The 24,443-nt window shown below is 34.9% G+C and overlaps 3 protein-coding genes and 2 pseudogenes across 9 annotated transcripts; 1 reads left to right on the top strand and 4 right to left on the bottom strand.

Moving 5' to 3' along the window:
- Positions 1–2,436: 2,436 nt before the first annotated feature.
- Positions 2,437–5,325, bottom strand: LOC111291080 (uncharacterized; annotated as a pseudogene). Its single transcript, XR_016346086.1, has 4 exons — positions 5,190–5,325; positions 4,175–4,340; positions 3,778–4,072; positions 2,437–3,310 (listed from the first exon to the last, which is right to left on the bottom strand). The product of XR_016346086.1 is annotated as an uncharacterized LOC111291080 (transcript).
- A 1,396-nt stretch (positions 5,326–6,721) lies between these two features.
- On the bottom strand, positions 6,722–10,809 carry LOC111290862 (replication protein A 70 kDa DNA-binding subunit E-like). The gene is made up of 2 exons (XM_022882359.2): positions 10,294–10,809; positions 6,722–9,475 (listed from the first exon to the last, which is right to left on the bottom strand). The coding sequence occupies exons 1-2, from the start codon at positions 10,605–10,607 to the stop codon at positions 7,150–7,152; spliced, it is 2,640 nt and encodes an 879-aa protein (XP_022738094.1). The 5' UTR covers positions 10,608–10,809; the 3' UTR covers positions 6,722–7,149.
- A 1,080-nt stretch (positions 10,810–11,889) lies between these two features.
- On the bottom strand, positions 11,890–12,696 carry LOC111289327 (protein BOBBER 1 pseudogene; annotated as a pseudogene).
- Positions 12,697–13,549: 853 nt separating this feature from the next.
- LOC111291093 (exopolysaccharide production negative regulator) lies at positions 13,550–16,335 on the top strand. The gene is made up of 5 exons (XM_022882672.2): positions 13,550–13,918; positions 14,107–14,237; positions 14,523–14,648; positions 14,748–14,875; positions 15,696–16,335. The coding sequence occupies exons 1-5, from the start codon at positions 13,720–13,722 to the stop codon at positions 15,973–15,975; spliced, it is 864 nt and encodes a 287-aa protein (XP_022738407.1). The 5' UTR covers positions 13,550–13,719; the 3' UTR covers positions 15,976–16,335.
- A 274-nt stretch (positions 16,336–16,609) lies between these two features.
- LOC111289326 (protein CYCLOPS-like) lies at positions 16,610–21,618 on the bottom strand. Of its 6 annotated transcripts, none has more exons than XM_089767388.1 (11): positions 20,941–21,618; positions 20,689–20,744; positions 20,041–20,184; positions 19,815–19,863; positions 19,674–19,726; positions 18,593–19,263; positions 18,270–18,325; positions 18,113–18,161; positions 17,631–17,679; positions 17,272–17,400; positions 16,610–17,042 (listed from the first exon to the last, which is right to left on the bottom strand). In XM_089767388.1, exons 1-11 carry the CDS (start codon positions 21,256–21,258, stop codon positions 16,919–16,921), a joined length of 1,698 nt encoding a protein of 565 aa, XP_089623514.1. In that variant the 5' UTR covers positions 21,259–21,618; the 3' UTR covers positions 16,610–16,918. The 6 variants fall into 6 exon arrangements, with proteins under 6 accessions (XP_089623514.1, XP_089623515.1, XP_089623516.1 ...); XM_089767389.1 differs by having other exon boundaries at positions 18,113–18,158; XM_089767390.1 differs by having other exon boundaries at positions 18,270–18,316.
- Between the last annotated feature and the right edge of the window lie 2,825 nt (positions 21,619–24,443).

Here is a 24,443-nt window from a genome sequence, read left to right as displayed (position 1 = left end):
AACTAGATCATTAAATGAAGCTTCGTTCAAATTTAATTTAATATAATTATGGTAATGATTATAGTTGCCTAGCCTTTGTAACTTAAGCTAGCCAGCAAGGCCAAATTGCCTAGCCTCTTTATCATTGCAAAAAATGACATCTTTTGCTTTTCAAATTTGTTTTTTGATTGAATCTTATTGTTCAAGTAATATTCAGAACTTTATTTAACAACGCACACATTAGTTAAGTCATGCATACACATTCGGCAGGGATGAAGCATGGAAAATGCATAATTAATTAAATATGTAGATAATGAACGATCCAATTGGATGATATATCTTATGAGAATGAGATGATGTGAGTCATGTTCTCATTTCAATTAGATCATAAACAAACTTCTTCAATCTATCCCTTTCTTTTGTTTTGCTTTCCATTTTAATTGGCCAATTAAAAAGTTGATAAAGATTCATATATATAATCAAAACTAGCTTGGATATGTGTTAATGACTTTACGCCACTCACACTTAAAAGTATTTTAAAAAATAAAACTGAAAATTTGATTTTACATTTTCGAAACTAGATGGGAAATAAATCATAAAAAATAGGGCTTAAATAAGATAATTTCAATTAGCTAGTTTTGCTCGTATTGTCCCCACTTTTTTGTTGGGACAAGAAAATGTCAATAATTATGCTTAAAACGTTTGCAATCTATATGACTGAGATTGATTAAACTTACTTCCTAAGTCATTTGGTCATCATGCTTAAACTATTTGATTATTACCTCTAGATTATTGTTTCAAACTCCTCCTTTTAAGTTTTGTTCTCAAGTTATCGATTGAAGCCTCGAAAAAGGGTAAAAGATTTTGAATTTTATGTGAATGAATCCGATGGATAACCTCTCATGTGACATGAAAATGTCATTTTTGCAATAAAAGAGAGATAGATAAGAAATGAATTATTTCACATGGGTTTAGGAGATGGTGACCCCCCGAAATGACAAATTAAAATCCTCCCTTTGCAATAAAGCCCAGGTAGTGACTCGTGACGGTGTTATAGGGGCTGTGGCTGTGATGAGATCAAGACGTTTATTACTTTACAAATCAGAGGAAATAAATATCCATGCCTGCATGAGCCTATGTGACTGATCATCACGTAATTGGAGCTGTCGCTCTATATATGAATATAAATAATTAAGCGTCAAAAGGTAAGCTTAGAAGCACCACATGGCATGCTCTTCTCCATGTGCCTCAGCCTTCAATAATTTCCCATCTGATCGTGTGCTTTTTCTTTGGCTTTGCTCTTGCCAATTGCCAACCTATATATCTTGTTTGCTGGGTGTTGACTCTGGCCCTATCATAGTACAAAACACAAATGCTACTGTAGCCTAAGGGAAGGTGGGCAGAGGCTCGGATGCATGTCTTTGAGCACTTGTTAGTTTGTACAATTGTCACAGGAAGATGAAATTATTATATTTAGAAAGTGCTATTCCATTTATACTGCAGATAGAGAAAAGGGAACCTTCTTATCTTTTTGTACGTGCTTTAAATATTATAATATACTAATGGATCGATGCGAATGAGACAGCCAAATTTATCCTAGATTGGGATGTTTAATTAATTAAGATGCAGACTTTACTTTGACTTATCACTAGCGGACGTTGTGCCATTTGCATGTTCTTCGAGTCTTAATTTTAAGGAGGAAGATTCTGCTTATATTCCATTCATACAGATAACAGATATTTCTATTAACTCCAGGGATATATGATCTTACAGTTTCCGGTCCCCCTTTACTTGAAGTGGGACAGAGTCAGGTTTACATCAGTCTCCCATAACCATAAGTGATCAAGGCAAAACAGTTTTATTTATTTATTTATTTTGCGAAAAAACATGGAGTAAGAAATAATAATTATCATCAGCGGCAATGTTTACAAAGTGAAGGAAAAAATTCAGTTGTTTCAAAGTGTGTTTCGCTTCGTGTAACAGTATACATAGAAAACAAAACCAACAACAGCCCCTCTTCAGCTCTTGGCTTTTACTTTGGGAATAGATATCTGGCTCTCGAGTCTCGCCTTGTGGCTTTCATCCTTTTTGTGTCTCCATTTTCCATTCTGCTTTTTCTCTTTGCCTTTCGTTTCTCCCTAAGTCCCGGGGATGACTTCCTTACATATATTTTATTGTCAATCGTATAGGCGGAATTCAAATAGCAAGTTATTTATTCTAGAAATTGAAATTAGTAACCAGACTTGAAGCATGACATTGAGAACATTTCAACCCAGACTCGTTCTCCATGTGCATAAGACTACTTATTAAAAGCCCACGGTTCACAGACAAAGCAATGAGGCAAAGACTCGGTGACAGAATAAATAAAATCAGTGGAATCGGAGCATTTGCGAAAGTATGCATTTCAAACAGATGGTCTTTTTCCAGGTAGAAATTGGAAAGTATTCTTTATAAAGATGAATAATGAAATAATACTGTTAAATTTTCCAGGAAATAAGTCTCCAGCAATAAGTAATTTGGCTTACATTAGGAACAGGTAATTACTTTTCATACCATACCAGCATTTCCATGATTAAAACATCAAAATTTTCTCCGGCCATGGTAGTAATTTAAGTTACTTTTTAAATTAATATTTTATTTTTTATTTTTTATTTTTTCATCTCACTATGACTAGTTCCATCTGCTGATGTCAATAACACACATTGTTTGATGAAGAAGATGGTCTAACAGCCTTGACTGAAATGTGTCCCTGTATTGTTCCCTCTCTACCACAATGGCTTACAGTGACGCAATCAAAATGGCTTAGATCATTAAACCCAGACACAGCAGCAGCAATTGCTGTTTGAGCAGCCACCTTCTCCCTTTCTGCCACTGCTTTCAGACGGTGCCTTTCAGCTCTTGAGCCAATAACCTGTCCCAGGATAGAAGCCCCGATGGTCAATGCCATAGCTGTTTTAGGCATTAAGACAGACTTCCTAAGCATGGCTATGAAGGGCACAGCTGCGTGAACAGCGGCAAACCATGATAATGAAAACTTCTTAGTGTGCTCCTTCCAAACCCACAAAGGTACATTAGCCGCCATGCCTAAGAGAGCAATAACAAGCATCTTTGCAGGTAGTGGCTGAGGGTTAACAAGGGCAGTGCGTGCTAGAGCAGCCCTTGCAGCAACTACAGCAGGCGGGCATCTAAGCTTCATTCCAGGTGGGGGCCGAAAATTTGTTGCCACAAGTGGTAGGACCCGACTCACAGCTCTGTAAGATTTTGCAATTAGGCAATGCCCAGTTTGTAACCACTTGTTTCCTAATGCATCATGGTTTGATGAATTTCCTTTCTGAAGGATACCAATAACTCTCAGAATCAGGGGAATTTACAGTGGTTAATTGGTATATAAAGCATAATATGAAAAGGGACAAAATTGAAGGAAAATTTTCAGCTACTAACTACCTACATCTCAAATTTATATTTCATTCTGCTAAGCTTGCACAAAAGAGCCATTGATTATAAAATTATTGATTTTTTTCTCTACAAGACATCAATGTAGTTCAAAATTAAAGGAAAGGAACCTAAGACAGCCTACAGAAATATGATAAGCACAATTCTACATGTTCTTAAGACTTGTTTGCTCCAAAATTAATGTTAGCACCTGACAAAATGTTATATTTAGGCTGGTTAAATTCTTATTTGAAAATTAGCCCTGTGCAAATGATATTTTCTTTCATCTCTTCACTTGTTTCCACAAATTCTTTGAATCACTCTTCTAAACTAAAACATTGCATTGGTGTAAGAATGTGTGATTACCTGAGAAGAGAGTTCTTGCTTGTTAGATGAGTCAGATGTCTTTTTTTTGGTTCTTCCATTTGTCCAAGAAGGGACCAAAGCCAAATGGCCCTCCTGCGCTAAATAATGAAAGACTGATTGTCGCAGCTTTTGCTGCCAAGGGGTTAAATTGGGGGGTAGGCTCCTGTTCCACTCGATTACATTGAACATCAGACGTCCCTGAGAGTGGCACAATGCCATCCTTCCCATGAAAGAGCTTAAATGCCATATCAAAATTAGGGCCATCTTCAAATATTGGACCTCTTGCTCCCTGTTCCTGTAGAAAAGATATAGAAGAAATCAATCCAGGTGCAAAGTCTACTTAATAGTTGAGAATCTAGGTATAAACATCCATGCAGGACTACGAGGCAAAACTTACAGGAACGGGGAAACTCAGTGAAGAGAACGAAAAGTTGGTGGGTTTGTTGATGTTCTTAAGAAATGGACATCTCTGAATGTCCCTCTCATTAAACGAGCGCTCAGATGTGTCCTCATTTACTCCCTTAGACCAGAAATCCATTGTTTCCAGTAACCAACACAATTACCTACAAAGAAAGCTTCAATAGGTCAGAAAACAATGTATAGATTGCTGGGAATGTAGGGAAAGGACCTCTACTTTTAAGAATAACTGTAGCTATCCTAAAAGCTGCCAAACGTTTTCACAAGATATCACATTTCTGAGCACAGACAAACTTCCCCATCAGCAAAATCCATTTTGCCATACCAGCATCAAGCAAGAAATTACAATTAAATTGCTCCCCGAACCACCATGAAAAACAGACACCTGGAAAGACTTTTTGGCACAAAGAAAAGCCAAACGCAAAACAAATGGTTCTTGATGGTTCCTTACAGAGCCAAGAATATTCATTGCCTCTTTTTGCAAATGAAATTTAATAAATAGGAGATTTTAACTAATTGCAGAAACCACAAGCCTAGAACAAATGAAATTTGATAAATAGGAGATTTTAATTAATTGCAGAAACCACAAGCCTAGAACCAGCTCCTGATTAAAGCAATTGAAGCTCTAAAAGCATAAAATGTTTATTACTATGATATTTCATATGTCTAAATTCTATTTACTCGTAATTCAAGCCGTAAAATTTTTCATTAAAATCCATTAAGAACAGAAAAAAAAAAAATAAAAACCAACAAGTATACATATAATACTACAATAATTGGAAATGAATAGTTCAAGCAAATGCAATTCCATATCAATAAATAAAATAGAAACTCGCATGAAAACAATAAGAGCCATTAATAATACTCGCAGTTTATTTATTCAAACTAATATTAATTGTAGATTCTTTTACCATGGAGAACAATCGACAAACCCTAAAATTTCATAATCTAAGAGAAAATGAAAAGAAATGGGATCAGAAAGTTAGAAGCTAAACTGAGGGGTGTTTGGCAGAGGAGAAATTACGGAGGGCTTTCTCGCTGTTGGGCTGAACCTGAAACTTGCAAGCGGACAGAGACAGGCAAGAGAACAGAAACGAAAGACGTGTGGCTGACACAGATACGAATTCACGCTTGGCGAGGGCAGGTTTACGTGTGGCCTGTGGGTGTCAAAGAAATGACCGGCTCACCAGGTTGTTTTGCACGTTGGCTTCTTTCAATTACCGGTTAATGTGTTGGGCGGCCAAGACATGAAGCAGGCAGCCAATTTTTCAGCATCTATTTAGACGAGTGTGGTTAATTTCGGTAAAATTAAAACTAACGTGAAATTAGTTGTTGTTATAATAAAATTAAATTAATGATAAAATAAGTATTTGGATATAAAAGTAACAGTAACAATAAAGTGAATTGTAATATAAAATGATTATTAAAAAATTAAATTAAAAATTATATGTAATAAAAGTTTTAAATTATTTAGTATTAGTAAATTAATAAATAATTAAAAATTAATAAAAATAATAATATATCAAATAATATTATTTATTATTAAATTAAAATTATTTCAAAATTTTTAAATAAAAATTAAAAGAGAAAAGAAAAGAATTAAATTATAGAAGTAATTTTGTATTTACAATAAAAACTAAAAGATTACACAGAAAAAAAAAAACAAAAAAAAAAACAAAAAACCAAATGAAAGCCTAGTTGGCCTCTGGATCAAAATTGGTCAGTGAAAAACTGATATCAATCGTGCTATGACGATGAAAATCGAATGATAATTTTTACACTGTATAGTAAAATTGACACAAACTGCAATTGTAATCGGGTCCAGTAAAATCCAAAAACACCCTAAGCCGAATAAATTAAAGATTGAAAGAGGCAATAACAACTTTAAATTTTTTATGACCAAAAAACCTTTAAAATGTTGGCTCTTGTCTCGCCTATGCCTATATTATTTTGATTATTCTTTTCATCTTAGAAGTTGGAAAGATTAAAAAAAGTGAGCAGGGGCATGCAACAATCATTTAAAGAAAGATATTGTACACTTGCTTGTAGAATTTTGGCACAACAATTTTTTTTTTTTTTTTTTGGTATTGGATACTTGATTAGGTTTCAGTTTTTGGATTAGATGTCCGTCTCACTTGTAAACAAATAGGCTCAAGCAATCACTACTAGTTGGCAGCAGCTCAACAAGTTTTGGATGGATATTTACTAATAAGGATTTTATTCTAAATAGCCCAATATTGGGCATATGTATGAGTACATCATTTTGGTCAGTTAGCAGTCCTTCTAAATAGATATCCATCTTTTTCTACTTCCAAGTTATCAAATTTTAGTACGCTGGAGGAACAACGAACCAATGTCAGTTGGCCAGGTGATTAGCATCACTTAGAAACATGTCAGCGACGCAATGCAAATTGGACACTGCATGATAGGGACGAAGACGATATCTATTGTCCAAACAATAGGTCAGAACAACCAAAGATTAAACCAGAATTTCACTTTTTACATGTAGAAAACATAACCATGAATATATACAACGAGAAGGCTTCCTATAAATGCCAAAAAGTGAAACACCAATACAGGGAAGGAATTCATCCCCCAAAACAAAAATGCCTGAATAGTAACCCTTTTCAGGCTGGCAAGTTCACAGGCTTTTCTCATGCGGATGACCAATACCAGTACAAAATGAAAGAACCTGTACCACCGCATCAAATGTTCCACACAGAGAAATTACATCGGCCATTTACTAATAAGCAAACTACAATACAACCAAAGAAACAAGGAAACAGAAGCAAAATAGAAAATGAAGCTCCAACACCCAAAGTGAAAATGTTCAATTTCGAGAAGAGATAAAGCTCTAACCTACAAGATCACTAAGGTTCAGCATAAAGCTTTGTACTAAATGACATTACAGTAGCAACTCATGGCTCCCGCGTCCGATGCCCTACCGGTGTGAAGCTAGTACCGCACAATTTGGAAGGGTGCCTGTTGCCTTGGAACTCCTCCATATCTCCCAGATGAAAAATCAGTGCTTCCGTAAGATGGACCCGAATTTGGGCAGTCTTTGGCCCAATGTCCAGTTTGATGGCATTTATAGCACTCATCTGAGATACGGCCGACACTTGCCCCAGAAGATATTCTATCAGCAGAATAGTCCCTCCTCATGGACTGTACTGGACCATTCATGATGGTAGGGCAATTTGTAGGGCTATGACCAGTAACCCCACAACTGTTACAGAAAACATCCATGCTTTCAGAAGTTTCTCTAAGCCTAGAACCACTGTGCTGATTTCCATATTGACCCCCTTGATTTGCAGTTAACCCATTTTCTCTACTAGCAGTTGTCGTTGCAAGATGTCTGCTTCCATCAGTCCCCATTCCAGTATAATCCATTCCATGATTAGGAGTGGTAAACTCTGCCTTTGATGCAAATGGACTAGAATCATTTGCTTTAATCTTCTCAACCAAATCCAAAAGGTACCTCGATTCTGATGAAAATTTTACTTTTTCTACTTTCACCACTGTCGATTTCACACGCTGTTCATCACTGAAAGTTTCCTCCTTCACTTTCAACTTGAATATATATTTGTTAAACATAACCTGGCGTGTGATTTCCATAAATTTTTCATCATTTTGGTTTTCAAACCTCAAATAGTACAAATCCTTCGCAGACACCCCCATGAGATCCTCACCAGACTCCTGAAAAGCAGTCACCCACGTTATGCCTGTATTATCCTGTATCTGAAACTGAATTATATATCTGTAGTCACATTCATCTACTGATGTATCACATTTATCACACCACCACTTCCCATCTCCATTATTTGTAACCTTTTTGTTGCATTGACGATCCCCATTCATGATTGGACAAGCTGTATAGCAAAAATTGTCTAACTTGATGTATGCAATAGTTGCTACAACTGTAATCCAATCAGGCTTCTCGGAAGTTCCTAGCCTCTCATCTTTGATTTGTGATATGGTTTTTCGATTATCTGTCCTATTCAAACTTGATGTTTCCCTAGAAATAGAGACAGAAGGAGTGTTCCTCCCCTCACTGACAAACCATTCCTTTAGCCTGTGAGCCTCAGGAAATTCAGGATCGATAAATAACTGGGTTGTAGAGATAGTTCCCACTGCCTTCCCATTAAAATCACTCACCCTACCAGTTTTCATAGCCAGAACTGGAAACTCCCCAGAATCACACAAAGACTGGAGCTTTTGTCCTTCAACATTGCAAAAAATTCCCCATAAAGTTAATTCAACGCTTCGGCCAGACATGTCCTTCAAATGAAGGGTTCTCTTCTGAGTTTCTGTACCATTTTTTCTCATTATTGAAGCAGTAGGACTGATATATGATACTACACCAATTATATCCACAATATTATTGTTCTCCATGCCTTCAACATCACTTATGGTACGGAAATGAAACTGCTGGTGTGGAATTGTGTTGTCATCCTCATAACACGGCTGTATTATTGATGCGCTATCAAGAAATATTTCATGATCATTGTTAAGGTGATTAAAAGCCTTCTGAGCAGGTTTTAGACTTCCCCTAGAAATCAAATAAACTTTACCAGCTTCAATCTGGTTATAGAATTGGTCAACGACAGCATTAAAGCAGGTCACCCGTATTTCCCCACCATCAGAATCAAGGAGATCAAAAGAGAAAACTTTACCATCACCACGAGCATTGTTATAGCGCCTCAGTTCTCCCTTTGCCGTTACTCTGGCCTTTATTGTCCACCTGCCCTGATAAGGATTCAGAGCAGAAATCGGGATTATCCTGGGTGCTGCCTCATTCTTGGCTACTGGCCCTCTGTTAGTGTACATTGGGGAGGACTGTTGATAGGAAGGTATTTGTTGGCGGTTAGAGGTGCTTAGAGGACGTGAAGCTGCTGGCCTAGGATTATGGAAACCTGTACTCTGAACACCATATGGTCCACTCAAAGGTGATGATCCAGGAAAACCAGCAGAAGGATCTGCCTTAGGATAAAGGGATGGTGAATTTGCAGCAGAATATCTTACTGGTTCAGATTCATTAGGATAAGAACTACCATGCAGTTGATTCACTCTAGGCTGCTGTAGAGTGGCTCCAGAGGAGTTCAGCTTATCAGCCATACTGCCACCAACTGAGTTTCCTCCTAAAGAGTTGGTCTGCACCATCACTGTCCCAGGTTGATCAGTAGGGACTTGTGCAAGCCTAGAAGATTTTGGTGCTGGTACAGGCTTCCCAATGGTATCATATTTTCCAACTATCACCTCCAACTCAATAATAATAACAATCCTGCATGCATAGAATTAGCACATGAACCCACGCATAGATGCAACATTTTACCACAAAGCCAGTAAAATTCTTATGGGGACATAAAAATGGATCCCATCATTCAACGCCTTAATTGTGAACAACAATTTCAATTAATTGGATATACTAATTTCAAATTCAAGAAAGAAAAGAGTTAAATCCATAGTTGGACATATAAAATTCAGTAGTATATAACATATAGGATGATGAAATATCCAAAAATAAGCATTTGAGCAAGTGGCACATGTTAAGAACCAATAAGTCACTGTCATCCTCACTAAAAACCAAAATATACACTGCCAGCCCAAAATCGCAGCCTCGAGTAAATGTACCAGTGGATTTCATTCATGGTGATTAATCAAGTTACTAAAGAGCAATCCATTTTCCTCTAAACCCTCAACACCTCAATTCCACCACCGTATCAATTAACAAGTAACAGAAGAAAAATCTAAACCAGACAACCTAAAACATAACAAGGTGACACAACATGCAAAATGACATAGTTTAAAATTTTAACAATAATTATATATGCGTTTAACAAAACTAAAAAAAAAAAAATTCATGTTTTCATGTCAACATGAATTGTGGTTAATTGCGTGTAAAACACATTATCAATACACGAATTTCAGAATTTTACACCACACAACGAATCGCCAGGTCTAAAAAATTCTATAAAACCACTCATCCAATAAAACAAGATCTTTATATTCACAAAGATCTTCAAATGAATGGTTAAAGAGACAAAATAGAAATTAAGAAAAGATAATATCTTTTTTGCAGAGAGGGAGAGAGTGAGTTACATTCGATCTTGGATGACATTGCAAATGTACTGAGTCAATTGAACAACGGATCCTACTTGCAACATGGAGGATTTCACAAGTTCGTTCTTATTGGTTGCGAGCATCCCTTGCTGCGTCAACGACCCATCCGATAGCAGTAGCCTGAACCTCTCGCTCTTTTTCGGTTCTTGCTGGTGCTGCTGTTGCGGATTCTTCGACGTCGTTTGAACCTCCTTCAGCTCTATCACTTGAAGCACAGGTTTCAAATCCCTCTCGGTCGACACCTCTCTGCTTATAATCCGCGACACCGCCCCTTCCGTTAGATTTACCTCCATGGAAACCCAACAATTAGGGACTTTTGGAGACAAATAACTGTTTGGAAGGAGAGAAAACAAGATTGGTTAAGATTTTGAGAGATTGAAGGATTAAAGGGAAAACCTAGGGCAGAAAACGCAAGGCGCCACTTCAGTTCACTTCGCCAGTTATTTAAGAGAGAGACCGCCAATTGTCGCGTTTTGGAACTTTTGGTTCCGATTTATGGGACTTGAAGTTTTTGAAGTACCAAACGTGTCCCTTAATTTGACTCAGACTTGCGGAGTACACTAATCGGTAAACGTCTAAACGAGAGGTGCGGGACCCTTTTCCCTGCTCCGAATTTTATTTTCAAATTTTATTACTTTCAGTTACGAGTGGCGTCACAACTCACAACCGCATCATACTTCCTCCAAAATTTAAATTTTAAAAATTATAAAACTCTTAATGAAACAAAATTAAACAAAGAATTTAAATCTAATATTTAGTTAAAGATAAATTATTTGAGTACATTATTAATTAAAATTTTTTAATTAATAAAAAAAATTAAACAATTAACACGTATCTTTTAATCAAAATAAATAAAAATTTTATATACTCTTTTAAAATTTAAAGTTATGATAATGACTCTTTTTGTCTTATAAGAAGTCAAGAACCAGACATTAAGGTAAATGTGAAAAAATCAAAGCTTAAAGAAAAGGAAATTGGAAGGAAATTAGCAAATGAGCCCCATATTTATAGGATTCATATCATAGAAAAGATGGATTAATTATTTGAACTAAAATTTGATCTTAACTAGGTCTTGAAATTTGGATTTAATTACATACTTGTTATTGTGTTGGTTGAACTCTTATTCAAATGAAAACACCGGATAATGAGTATTCAATAGTAGCTAGTTCCCTTTAAGATAAAAAAACTCTGTGAAAGAAAGCATAATTGTATTAGGAATCAACAAAAACAATGTATTTGCATCCTCTGCTTGGATATCTAAAAAGCATGATACAGCTTTTATATGTTCATCCTGATCTGATATCAATCTATATGTATGCACTACTGATGATATCGACAATATATAAGAAGTGGCAATAAGTATAATCGTAATGTGCTGACTTTATATGTTCATGCATGAAATTGCAGTCCCTGACAGCCTAATTTTGAAAGAGAAAGGACAAAGTTTAGTCATAGGAATTTAAACAGAAGCATCTTTAACTTTCGTAATTAGAAACTTGACCAAGAAAGAACTCGAAGAAAGTACGTTTGTGCTTGAGATCAATATATTCCATTTGCCCAACTAACCACCGCACTTCAGCTGTTTGTTTGAGGAAGATTCAAATATGGATGGTGAGTGATGAATTTTTTCAGCACCTCCGAGCTGTCTTCGCTTGTTGGGAGTCCCTTGCACTTTTGTCCATAATCAAACAACAGTTTTCTCATGTGGCGTTCAGCTTCATAACCCAAACCATCCAACCGTCTCACTCCTGGTTGGCACTTGCGAGTATCAATCTCTGGGTCACCTTTCACCACTGACTTCCACCATTCCCATTGATTACGCTTTGATAAAAGAATTGTGACCGTATCATGATCTTCCAGGCTCCAAAAACTCTCACAAACTTTCACTGCCTGAAACAGCTCGCCGTCAATCAACATAGGCTGCCCCTTAACCCCCACTCTAAGAGCCTTGCTCTTTATATCGCAAACCACGAGTTTCATTTTGGTTCCAAAAGGAACTGGGACCTGAACTTCGATGGCCCCTAGTGTTTGCGTCCATGAATAATTCTCCATGTCAAGACCATTGCTTTTATTTGGTGTCAACAGATCATCATCACTAGGGGTATCATCGTTTCCATCTGCTTCCAACCTCAATCTCTTCTTCTCATCATCTTCTTCTAATTCCCCTTTCTTTTCCCGTTTTCTCTTCTTGATTTCTTCAAGTAATGACAAAATTTTCGTCTCCATCTCATCACCCTGGCTGTCATTGAAGATATCAGTGGTCTGAGACGCAAAGTTGAAGGCAGATTCAAAGAACCCCATAGGATTTGAAGGGTCGAAAACTGAACTGAAAGCCACTGGCGAGGTGGAGGATTTCGGCTCGTTTGGATCATCGAATCCCATGACTCAGTCAGATCGGTGGCCGCCCTTTGATGTGAAAACTTAGACGGAACCTGGAAGAAATTGAAAGCTAGGGTTTCTTTGTCAATGTCCGCTCTCGCTGGGAAACTAGGGATCCTTGGACATATATGGTCATTGGAGTTTGGACCATATATCATTCTAATAGTGTACTAACACAGTTTGAGTTTTTAAAATGCACTCTTTTGCATTAATATTTCAACAAAAATAAAACTCTAATTGATAAAGAAAAAGAACTATTTTCTTATAAACTAGATTAACCATCATATATCATATAATTCTTTTCTTAATCTCAATATGAACATATTTATTCTTTTATTCTTCTACGACCTCATTAAGATAGGCAAAAGAGAGTAGTTATTTTTAATGTTACTCATTATATAATCTGTTATTTTTGGCCAGGAGAGACTCATTGAGTTATAAATTGTTATAAGTATTATTATGTAATAGATTAAGTACTTATACTTCACCATGCCATGCCACTAATAGATTTAGGTATGTACTTAACCTTATTTGGATCAACTTTTGAATATAATTTTTTGAGTCCAATTTAAAGTATTATTTATTAGTAATTTTTTATTTAAATTTAATATATTTAAAAATTAATATAATGAAATTATTTTAATATTTTAATTAATATTAAAATAAACTCGACTTAATTCGACTAACTAATGAACACATGTGATGACGTGCTTCTAATTTCTAAAGTTGGCTCTCAAAATTATTTTATTATCCCTGTGGATTTTTCCTGGTAACACATCAAGACTAAGGGTATTTTGAAGAATGAACTTAATTTATTTTCGAGCCACTTATCTTCCGCTTAAACAAATAAAATAAAATCGCTAAAACAAAACCTCTAAAACGCAACGATCCCTAGCGTAGCGTGCGCTCTTCATTCTTCTGAGTTCCGACTTTAGAAAACTCTCCGATCACCGGGTAAATTTTTCCGGTGATCGGCGCACTCATAGGAAAGTCGTCTTGATTCCGTTGATTTGCGCCTTTGAATTTATGGATTCTCAAGAACTCCCAGATAATGGTAACAAGGGTTTTCACTACATGTTACTGAGAATCGCTTTTGCCCTTCTCTTCCCCATCTTCGCTTTCTTTTTCTTATCATTTTTAGTTGGACTCCTTGCCATTTTCACTGGGGAAATATCAATTTCGAATCCGATTTCTGTCCCCACGCACTGCAAGATAGTCTCTAGCAGTAAGTTTCTCTCTATTTCTCTTTACTAATCAAACTTTGACTTTTTTTAGAACATTTTGACTATCTTTTCCATAATTTTATTTAATTTTAGCATAATTTTCAGTTGTAACTAACAATTTCACTTATCATATCGTTATTGTTTTTCTATCAATTTTTTTTTTTTGCCATTTTTTAAAATTTAAAATCAGGTGTGGATATTAGGTCATCGAAGGTTTGTGAGCTTGGATTATTGAATTATAAAGCAAAGCATGTGTTGTATCCTTTCGAGAGAAGCAAATTTAGATGCCGATATGATTATTACTGGACCTCAGTGTTCAAAGTAATATTATCTTATCCGATTCAAGTCATCAGCTCCTTATTTTTACTAATTTTGGAAATTATGGATTTTCTTTAATTGTGGCAAATATGCAATTTCATCTTTATTATTTTCCTTTGATGATATATTGATTGGCTATTAAGATTTGCCTAATCTTGTAATTATTAGCTATATTACTGAAACTGATAAGATTGTGAAAATAGAAATGCTATGTAGGAAGGCAGCAATATTAAGTACTCTAAAATATCACTTTTTTTTTATATATAGTTTTCTGCTTAACTATTGCAGGTCGAGTATAGAGACCATTCTTTGGGTCAGATGCGACTTGCCTTAACAGAGGCACCGAATGAAGCCCTTCCTCTTAGTTGCAGGCCTAACTTTGGTGCTGCTTGGTTGACCAAAGATAAGTTCAAGGTAGTGTTTTTCATGTTTCTATGGTTACTTTTGATGATTTACAGACCCAAGTTTTTTTTTAGTGCAATTTTTTATAATCTAATCAGTTCTACTTTTCAGGTTAATGAAACCTATGACTGCTGGTATGAATCAGGTATGTCCACAGTAAAGTTGTATAATGATGGTTTTTTCAGTTGCCAAGCAAAAGATCCATCCTCAATCGAGATGATGAAACGATATTTAATAATGTGAGTATATTACTTAAGTTCTTTTTTTTTTCATTTAAATTTTATTTTATATAGTTGCAGGAAGTTGTGTTCAGTGGCTTTTTCTCAACAATGTGCTTGTCGGGTCTTTAAATTGTTTGGTTGGGATGAAATAGGAACCTTGGATTTATTTGCATTCTTGTCCACTACCACTTTGGTGAACTTGGGTTTCTAGTTAGCTTTTTTACCCTTGAAATCACAAATGAGGTTCATTTTGTTTCAAGCTGAATAACAGCTACAGCAGCAAGAAGAAAAGGGCTTTCCTTGGTAAATTTTGAGGATCTGGTCGTGAGAATGGTGTAGGAAATTTGTTTTGTGGCAGTGCAGCTATAGATGAAGTTTTGGGTTTATAATGAGTAGAAAGCTAAAGTTCTTAGGTTGTTATGGTTGTTGTGAGCAGAATTCTGGGAACAGCAGCAGAACACTTTCTGAAGTTTGGGAAGAGAGAATGAAAAATCTGACTATAGGTTTCCAATAAGATTTGACTTGAAAAGCCTAAGAAGGTAATGGAGTCTAGTAAAAGGGAAAAAGTGAAAGATAGAGAGAGGTTAGGGGGTTCTAGTGAAGTGGACTTGTGAAAGCTGGACGGCAGTTGATATTTTGCTGATAATGATGCAAAAAGTTTTGTGCCTTCTTTTTTGTCATCAAGTTAACGTCAAGTAATTGCATTTGTTAATTCCTTTTGCCGGTCATAGTTGCAAAATGGTTGAGTAGGACATACTGTGAACATGTCTGTTTTCATGTCCTTTTGGGTTAATATTGTTTTCCGCTATTTAATTATTGGTTGTGTTGATGCCATCAGATCCACCAAGATTTTACAGTCTTGGTTTTCCAGGGAGGGGAGAGCTAGATATCGGATGTGGGAAACAATAGCTGGTGTTGTCACCGGTTTTTCAACATCTATAATCACTATCAGCTTCGTTAGAATCCTACAACATATGAAGTCTTGGTTGCCTCAAGCCATTAACACAGTTCATATCAAGCGTGTTTGTTTTCTACTAGTGTACTTTTCTGTTATGGGTTGGTTGACATCCCAATACTGGAGGAGGCTCAATATCCCATTGATTAAAGTCTATAACTAATAGGCTGCTACTTTTTGTACTTGCTATTTGCCCCTTGGGACTCGGTATCATTGAGTCATGTAGCTTTCCTTGTTGAAATATGTAAACTTGAGTGGTTACCTGATGTATTGGATCAACAGTTAGATACAGCTTGATAAGATTACAAGGAGCATAGAGAGTCATGTACAGTTGATTTACCGTATAAAAGAGTTGTATTCTGATGTATAATATTATGTGTCACTATACCCGGTAAATTCAGGAGTTCGCAGTGAATGTTTTATTCTCAGCATTTTGTATTCTACTTGGAACAGAATTACGAACTAAATACCTTATTTTAATGTTGGCTGTGGATGGGAATACAAGCTGTAATATCTTATTTCAGACTTTGTTGGTTTAGGATTTTATTTTTTATTTAAACATGAAATATGGTACAGTAGAATGTTCTTAGATGGCTGATGGGTTTCAGAGAAACTTCTTGGCGATATCAAGATGCCCTCTACTTAACAAGCAAATCTCAGTCATTGACATCTGTTACAACATTGTAGAAATTAGAAGGTAGAATCTCTCTTAACTGTATAGAATCCTGCTTCCAAAATTAATATAGAATAAAAAGGAAGGAGAAACATTACTCTTGAATTTTCGTTCATTAATCCAATTAAAAGCAACATTTGATGCTTTATTGTAATAGATTAGGCGTTTCAAGTTAAATAGGCAAAACCATACTGCACACATGTTAGAGGCTACAAAAATAGGGCTTGCTATCATTCTTTAGCTTTAGGCTTCATATTCAGCGACGATTGCTCGTTTACCGGACAAGAGTCTAAATCTATACAAACATGATATGGCAGAAACCGATGGCTATGCGGCTATGATTGTATTTTCATACCAATTTATGACACGTAGGCTTATCATTCTGTTCATTATAGATTATAGACAATGTCTGAGGTGGCCACAGTCCAGTGTTTCACATCTTGCCTGGATCCGAAATGATCCTTTCTATCTCTTCTAAGAGGCGCTCCTTTTCATCTGTCAACTCCTCATTCTGCTTTTGTAGCTCTTCTATCTGCTTCGTTTGTTCCGAGTCCTTTCTGAGATTTTTTATATTGTACAAAAAGTAAAATGGTTTAATAATAACAATAATGTGAAACGCAACTAACAAGTTGAGAGCGAGATGCTTGATGATTCATCATAAGCTGAGATTGCAATTTACGATACAATCCCAAATTGATAAACAGATGTAACTCTGTCAACTTCAAAGTTATTGGCTACAATCTAGGAGTACTTATTACAAACAACTTAACATTGATCTGTAATTACCTGTTCATGAAAGACAAGTTAAGTTTGAGTGAGCGCACTTCCTTCTCAAGAGTTTCACAACGCTTTAAGACTGCTTGCATGTTAGATGGGATTGCTGGGGTCGAATTCCTTTCTTTTGCCTCTGCCATCCTAATTCATCAAATGTTGAATGGACAAAACATTTTCAACTATAAGCATCATACTGCTTCAAAATATCAAGTAGAATTGTATATGATTTGTCCATGGAAGTGCTGATAAGTAAATGAAAGCTTGGGTAATCTTAAAAAGACAAAAGCAGAAATTCTGCGAGTATTGAAAGACAGAGCTCATTGACAAGGAAGAGGATACTCTCCCAAGAGTTGCTGAGATGTATTACATACTTTCGTGTCCGCTCCACTCTTCGCTTTTTCGTTGGGTCTGCCCTGTCCACTGCATTATTTTTGGTTTGGTTAGTGAAGATTATATGGTTGTATAATCAGCATGCTGATGCATATGCAAAAGGAAGTAATGTACTCAGTGCTAATACCAAAGAATGCATGTCAGAAGCAATGAGACAATTTTCCAGAAAACTAATTGAATTTCAATTGGAATGACTGGATTCAAATGGAAATTTGACCTTTAGATTGGTTGAAAACACGAAAGTAGCAATTATCAATATTACACATCAATAGAGTCGATCTCCATTTTCTGGAACAGTAGTTACTACTATTGTTTAATAAATAGTCAATTAGGTTTGGTCCTAAATTAAGGAAATCCATTTTTATTCTAAGAAATAGATCAAAACAACCTCTAGAGGACAGAGATTATGCCACCCCTTTACAATAATAATAGAAGCCAAATCCGGAATGTGAAAGCTTAGTACCTGAACCTGCTGATGTCACAGTTCCGTACGGAACAGGCCCTCCCTTCTGCTAATGATTCCAGGGGAAAAAAAAAAAAAGAGAAAATAAGTACAGCTTCCCAAGGTTCACAACATAATTTGGGAAGAACATTAAACTCATATCAAATATGAAGAATACCTTTCGATCATCTTTCAAATTGTCAATTATCCTTTCTCTCAAATCTGCTGAAAAAACTATGTTAAAATGAGTAAATCAGCATATGATTCTTAGAAAACTCGTTATGGGAATGTGTACAAGACGCAACCAATTGTAACAGTAGATAAATTTGCAGCCTTCATCATTTTATTTCTTGCACTCATATAGATTTTAATGATATCTGTTTAAACTTTAGCTCTTGTGGTAAGATTTTAAAATCTTAAAAGAAGAAGAGAGGGAAGACGGTCTTTGTTGGGAAAACTGATATAAGCCCTGTTATGTACAATGTAAACTGCATTGTGTACCTTTTGATTTAGAGCCATTTTCTAAGATCCTACCATTTGCAGCTTGTTTCTTTGAGCTTTCACATATGGTTAAAGTTTGACTTGAGTTGCTGGGGCCATCACATGCATCAAAACCAGATGAAACCACCGGTGCTGCAGCCGACGATTCACTTTGAGAAGCTTCTCGAGAAACTGTGCTTATCTGAATTGTGTTTGTGGGATTTACAAAACCTTCCAAGTCAAGATCCATAGACCCCTGAACAGCTTGTAGAACCCCAGTATTTGTTACTTGACCAAGGGATACTTGTGCAAAAGCCCCGGGAATTTCATGAAAACGATTCCCTTGTCCTTGGTTGAAGGTGCCATTAGGCATAATAGAACTACCTTCAACAGCATCATTCTCAATTTGGTTACCAAGCTTTTTACGTTCTAGTGTACCCTTTAGCATGCTGACAACAGAAGAAACTCTATCCACATTTCCTGTTTGGGTTGCATTAAATGTAGATGAAGATGAATTTGATGGGGACATGAATTTGCCCAGTTGGTTGGGAATCTCACACATGGGGATGTCATTCAAACCGTTTGGATCTGATAATTCTTCTTTCAATTTCTTGACACCGTTTCCATAAGAATTGAGTACAGCCTCCATGCCAAGCAATGTTTGAGCATTTTGCATAGCAGCATATCTCCTCCTATAAAAAAACAAATTTATACGTGGAATATTAAAGGTACTAATAATAATTTCTCTGGTGAATTATGCAGAAAGTATGAATAAATTTGAATTGAATGTTTCATTTGTGTTTCGACACAAGTAGCGCTTAAACTAAGTTCTTGGAACTCTATAGATGTTGAACAAAATGATGTGGTCAAGAAAGATGAGAAAACATCATTAAATTGACAATAACCAATAATCAAGTGGTAACTTTTCCTTTAAAGAAGACCGATTTTAAATTCAAATATTGACATGTGGTTGGCTGAGGTAGATTAAGACTTTGAAACCCTGATTGTGAACCTGTATAGATCAACAGAATGATAATCATTGAAAATCCCATGGATCGATGGATAGGAATTCTTGTAAGCTGAAATTGGGAATTTCTAATACCTTAATTCAGAAGATCTACTTCTTGTCATGGGTTGTGAACTATGAAACCATGCCTGCAGTAAAAAAAAAGTCCGATAACATCAAAAGGTAATGAAACCTTGCTGAATTGGACTTTCTGAAAGGAGCTGTATACAAACTAACCTTGGCTAAAAATAAATTACTAGCCTCAAACCCCCTTTCAACAGCAGTCCTGATCGAAAAATGAACCCCAAGTAAATTTGTAATCAAAGAACTCTTCCAACTAAATACACCACTGGTGGTCTGGCTATCAGTAATGATAGAAAAGCCATTGAAGGATCATGTCCTGATATAAAAACAAACAGATATCTAAATAATATTAGATGATAGAAGTGTGCCGCAGTGTTACCTCACTGAATCTTGATTGAAGTTCCCTGAGGTTTCGCTCCCAGTCGAATTATTTTGCAAAAGTAAGACATCATAGCTCTTTTTCGTTTGAAGTGAAGTTCCAGGCTGCTGATGACTAGACAAACTGGCCATCTCAGTAGATAATCTGCACTCAATTCCAAGTAATAATGTGTCAATTCAAAGTTAAAACAAGAATTTTGAATGAATACTTGCCAGAAATCCTCAGCCATATGTAGAATTCTCAACAAAAGAAAAAAAAAAAGCTTTTGGGAACTGTCCTGTCCCCTCTCTTCAAATGCAGAGTTACTTTGCTCGTAATTTGAAGTTTAAAGTGAACTGATACAGATATAGCTTCTCCGAAGTAACATTTATAGTGGCAAGAACACTTCCATTCTAGACTCTAGATCATATGTAAAATTTTGACTCTTTGCCATTTTTTCTCCTTCCCCTGCATAATGATTAGCATGTAGGGTGAAATTTTTTTACGGTTCTTTCATTTCTTGTTTCATGGTGTTCAAAATCGTGATGGAAATGCAATTTCTTGATCAGAGAAAGCAATTTTGAGATTGACTTTTCAGAAACCTAAAGTAGGGGCTCGAAGGTGATGATTTCCAAAATATACACAAGAAAAATTCTTAAACCAACTTACCTCCGTGATGCTTGTCGAGTACGATGTGCTATGTTGGAAGAATTGTGACCCTGATTCTGAGAGATCAATCAGATCATAAAGGAGGTATTACATCAGCCTCAAATTCCATACAGGAATAGAAGTTTTTATTCTATTAATTATTAAATAAAGAGGTAAAATTGCAAGTTCCCTGGTTAAGATCGATGGATACGTGACTGGTTATGTCAAATTCCAAAACCAACAAATCAAGATGATAATATAAAAATTGCTTGCCTCTCCATTGGTGAGCCAACTTCTGAAAAGTTCCTCACTATCTGCACGAAAATTCTGAGAAAGATTCTTAAACCCCATCATCTCCATGGTTGGTACAGGCATCCCAATTGAAGTCTCCATCAATGACTTAAGAAACAGCTCTTCGCTTGAGTTTCTATAAAAATCAGAAAATTGTATCCCCTCAGTCTCCATGGCACTTTTCTCTCCCGAACTTCTATGACTCGGCAGCAATTGATATGAATCCAAACTCTGCTTAGTATTTCCTGGCTTTAGGCAAGAATCACCTGGCAAGCTTCCCTCGTCTCCATCATTGACCATATTAGTACTTTTCTCTGATGCAAAAATGAACAATATTTAGTACTATTTATGCCCATGAACAAATGGATTCTATCAATCATTTGAAGATTGAATTTGAGTCCCTCTGAGCCAAATGCTTAAAGGCAGTGTATAGACCCCTATAAGATTCTAACCTACCAATCAAGGCTTCAACTCTATCACGTAAGCAAACCTCAAATATTTGTAGCTCTCAAGAAGCAGTTACTTCCTCTAAAAGCAACAAATTCTTCCAAATCTCGAAGCAAAGATTCTTTTGTTTCTCTAATCAACAAATGAATAATTTGTCATCAAGGGTTAAGCTGAAATGAGGCCAAAGCTAGGAAATTAGGCCTAGCTAAGGACTAGGAATAAGTTAACAAGAAGTGAATATGATGATATAGAAAAAGGTCTTAGATTATACGGCGTACCTAAGCATACTAATTTTATTTTTGTTTATTTGAATAATTGAAAAAGAAAAGGTAATGGTGGGCATAAACAATTGCAAAAATGTGGGAATCTTTGAATTTTGAGTTTGTTAAGATTCTAACATAACATGAATTGTCTTTTTCATTACTTCCGGATGAATTCTTGCAGCCATAACTAAGAAATTTTTCTTTCAACAGTGAAACCGTGAGAATAGTAACATGAATGGAAGGATTATATACACGTAATGATTATACACATATGATAATATAAGAATTAAATTATAAAAATATAATGCATAGGTGTTTATGTTACACTCTCCTACAGAAATGTTAAAATTTTTGGACTGGGAGTATACATGAATAGCTTACGCTACAGTAACAATGTTATGTATTACCACAGACCATGAGCTAGATAATAATAAAGGAAGGGAGACTGGGAGAAGGTTTGAGCGTTGAAGGTTTAGGCTGACAGAGAAAAAATGAAGTGATGACGAGCCTGAAAAGGACAGCATTATTTTTCTTTCTCTATAAAAAGATGTAGCTGTTGGGAGGGCATTTTCAACTTGCATTTTCATATTATGTTTGTGATTTCAACTTGCATTTTCTAATAGAATGCAGACTTTTGCAGTTTGAAATTAAAAGATTGTAGTTATTTGGGTTGAATTGGAGGTAGGAGCAATAAACAAGTAACGACAAAATGTGATGCAAAAGCCGGTAATGACTGCAGACTCGTAGGTTTGTTTTTGGTTTGCGTAGACAGTAATTGAATTTAAGAAAGCCGACGTACACTCCTAATCAAAAGCGAAAACAAATTTTAAGAAACAATCTGTCAATCACTAATAGTTTGACTGAAGCTTTGTTTGTGACTGTGAGGGCATCGATTCAAACACAAGACTCTAGTGGGTGGATGTGTCCTAGTTAGTGACGAAATTGGCTGAGCCTTTTAACAATTTTTTTTTTAATAAATTTTTTGGATTATTAATGTCTTTTTCATGCATTTTCATTATACAACATGTAATCGGCATCATTCCATGGATTATTTGGCTATATTATTTCGTTTATTGGGAAAGCCGGCTTTAAAGTTGACCAAATTAAGCAACCGAAAGATATAGTCACAAGACTCATAAAAATACATATACAATCATCTAATTTTGTAGTAAAATTTATCGTCTATTTCTTTTTTTTTTTTTTTTTGGAACAAGCTATAATCTTGTTGTTTTTGTTTATTATTGCCTCCAAAGAGAAATGAAAGAAGATATCAAGCCAGTTTGTATGTGTCTACTTTCATAGTTGTGATTGTGAAACCATTTAATGATTTCAATTGCTCCTTCCAAATTGAATAGGATTGAGTAAATGATTGATTCGTATTAATTTGATTATAAAAATTAAATAATAAATTTAATTTACTTAATTTATTATTAAAATTGAACCGATCAATATATATATAGAAAATTAAAAAAATCAAATTGAATTAAAATAATTGATTTCGATCAATTTTTTTTGAGTTAGTCGATTTTAGTTTTTGTTTTCTTTATTAGGTATACCTATATCATATTATTATATATACTTATATTATATTATTTTTTTAATTATTAATTTTATATTAAATCAAGTATTTTGATTTATTCTATTTAGATATTTTAAAAAAAAAATCGACCATTTTAACTATTTAAACAAAAATAATAACCAAAATATTTGTATAATTCAAATTACTCAGCCCGATTTCTCCTGAAAATTTATTTTTTTTATTTTTCGATATTAACCAAATTTTGCTCAGACTAACGCAGTGAGGCCATGGAAAGAACATTGACCGAATCTAAAAAAAAAAAAAACCTGTGGTATTGCGGGCTGTTAGCTTCTCCTCTTTACAGGCCTAAATTAGAAGGAACTTCGACTATAGGCCCGCCCCAACCATGCATGTATCGCCAACCTGATTAGCTTCATTCTCAATAAATGCACTCTGCTCATAACATATAAATTAGTAAATCCATAATTAAACTTAATAAATGAAGTTATTATCAAGTTTTTTTATTTAGATATGATTGATCATCTAACTAAATTTATTTTTTTAAATTTTAAATTTGGTTTAGGTATCTTTAAAAGATAGATTCAATATCTGTGAAATTAAAACTAGATTCAAAAATACGATTACGTATAAAAAAAGTTATAACACCCTCACAACGTCCATTAAAAGATGGTATCAGTTCAATTTTATGTTATCTATTAAACCTTAAAAATTTTATCAAATAATTAATTATTAAAAATTGTTCTTAATTGACTCAAATACTTTTGACAAAAAATTAAGAAAATTTTTTCACCTCAAAAGTATATAATAAAACAATTATTTCTCTTACAGAGGCTTTGTCGTCGAATTATTTAACATTTAAAAATTTTTCCAAAAAAAGAATAGGATAAAAAGAAAAGGGAATGATGATTCGACTTTTGATATATATCTTTTTTTGTTTTATAAGAAAAAAAACTCATGCTTTTATACAAGTAAAATTGATACTTTTAATTTTTTTTTTAAGTATTTTAAAGTTTTTATTTTCAAGAAAAATTTATATTTTCAACGTTTCCTTAAAAATACTTTTCTTGATAATTTTATTTTTTTAAAAAATTGGTACTTTCCATTTTTCCTCAATAAATATTTTTTGAAAATTTTATTTTTAAGAAAATTTGATAATTTCAACTTTTCTTTAAAAATCTTTTCTTAAAATCTTTTTTTTTTAATTTTCAAAGAAAATTGATACTTTCAACTTTTTC

Source organism: Durio zibethinus, chromosome 11, assembly GCF_047325235.1.
Source record: "Durio zibethinus cultivar Kanyao isolate XHJ-2024 chromosome 11, ASM4732523v1, whole genome shotgun sequence".
NCBI classification, from domain to species: Eukaryota; Viridiplantae; Streptophyta; class Magnoliopsida; order Malvales; family Malvaceae; genus Durio; species Durio zibethinus.
This window is presented reverse-complemented; position numbering and strand designations above follow the sequence as displayed.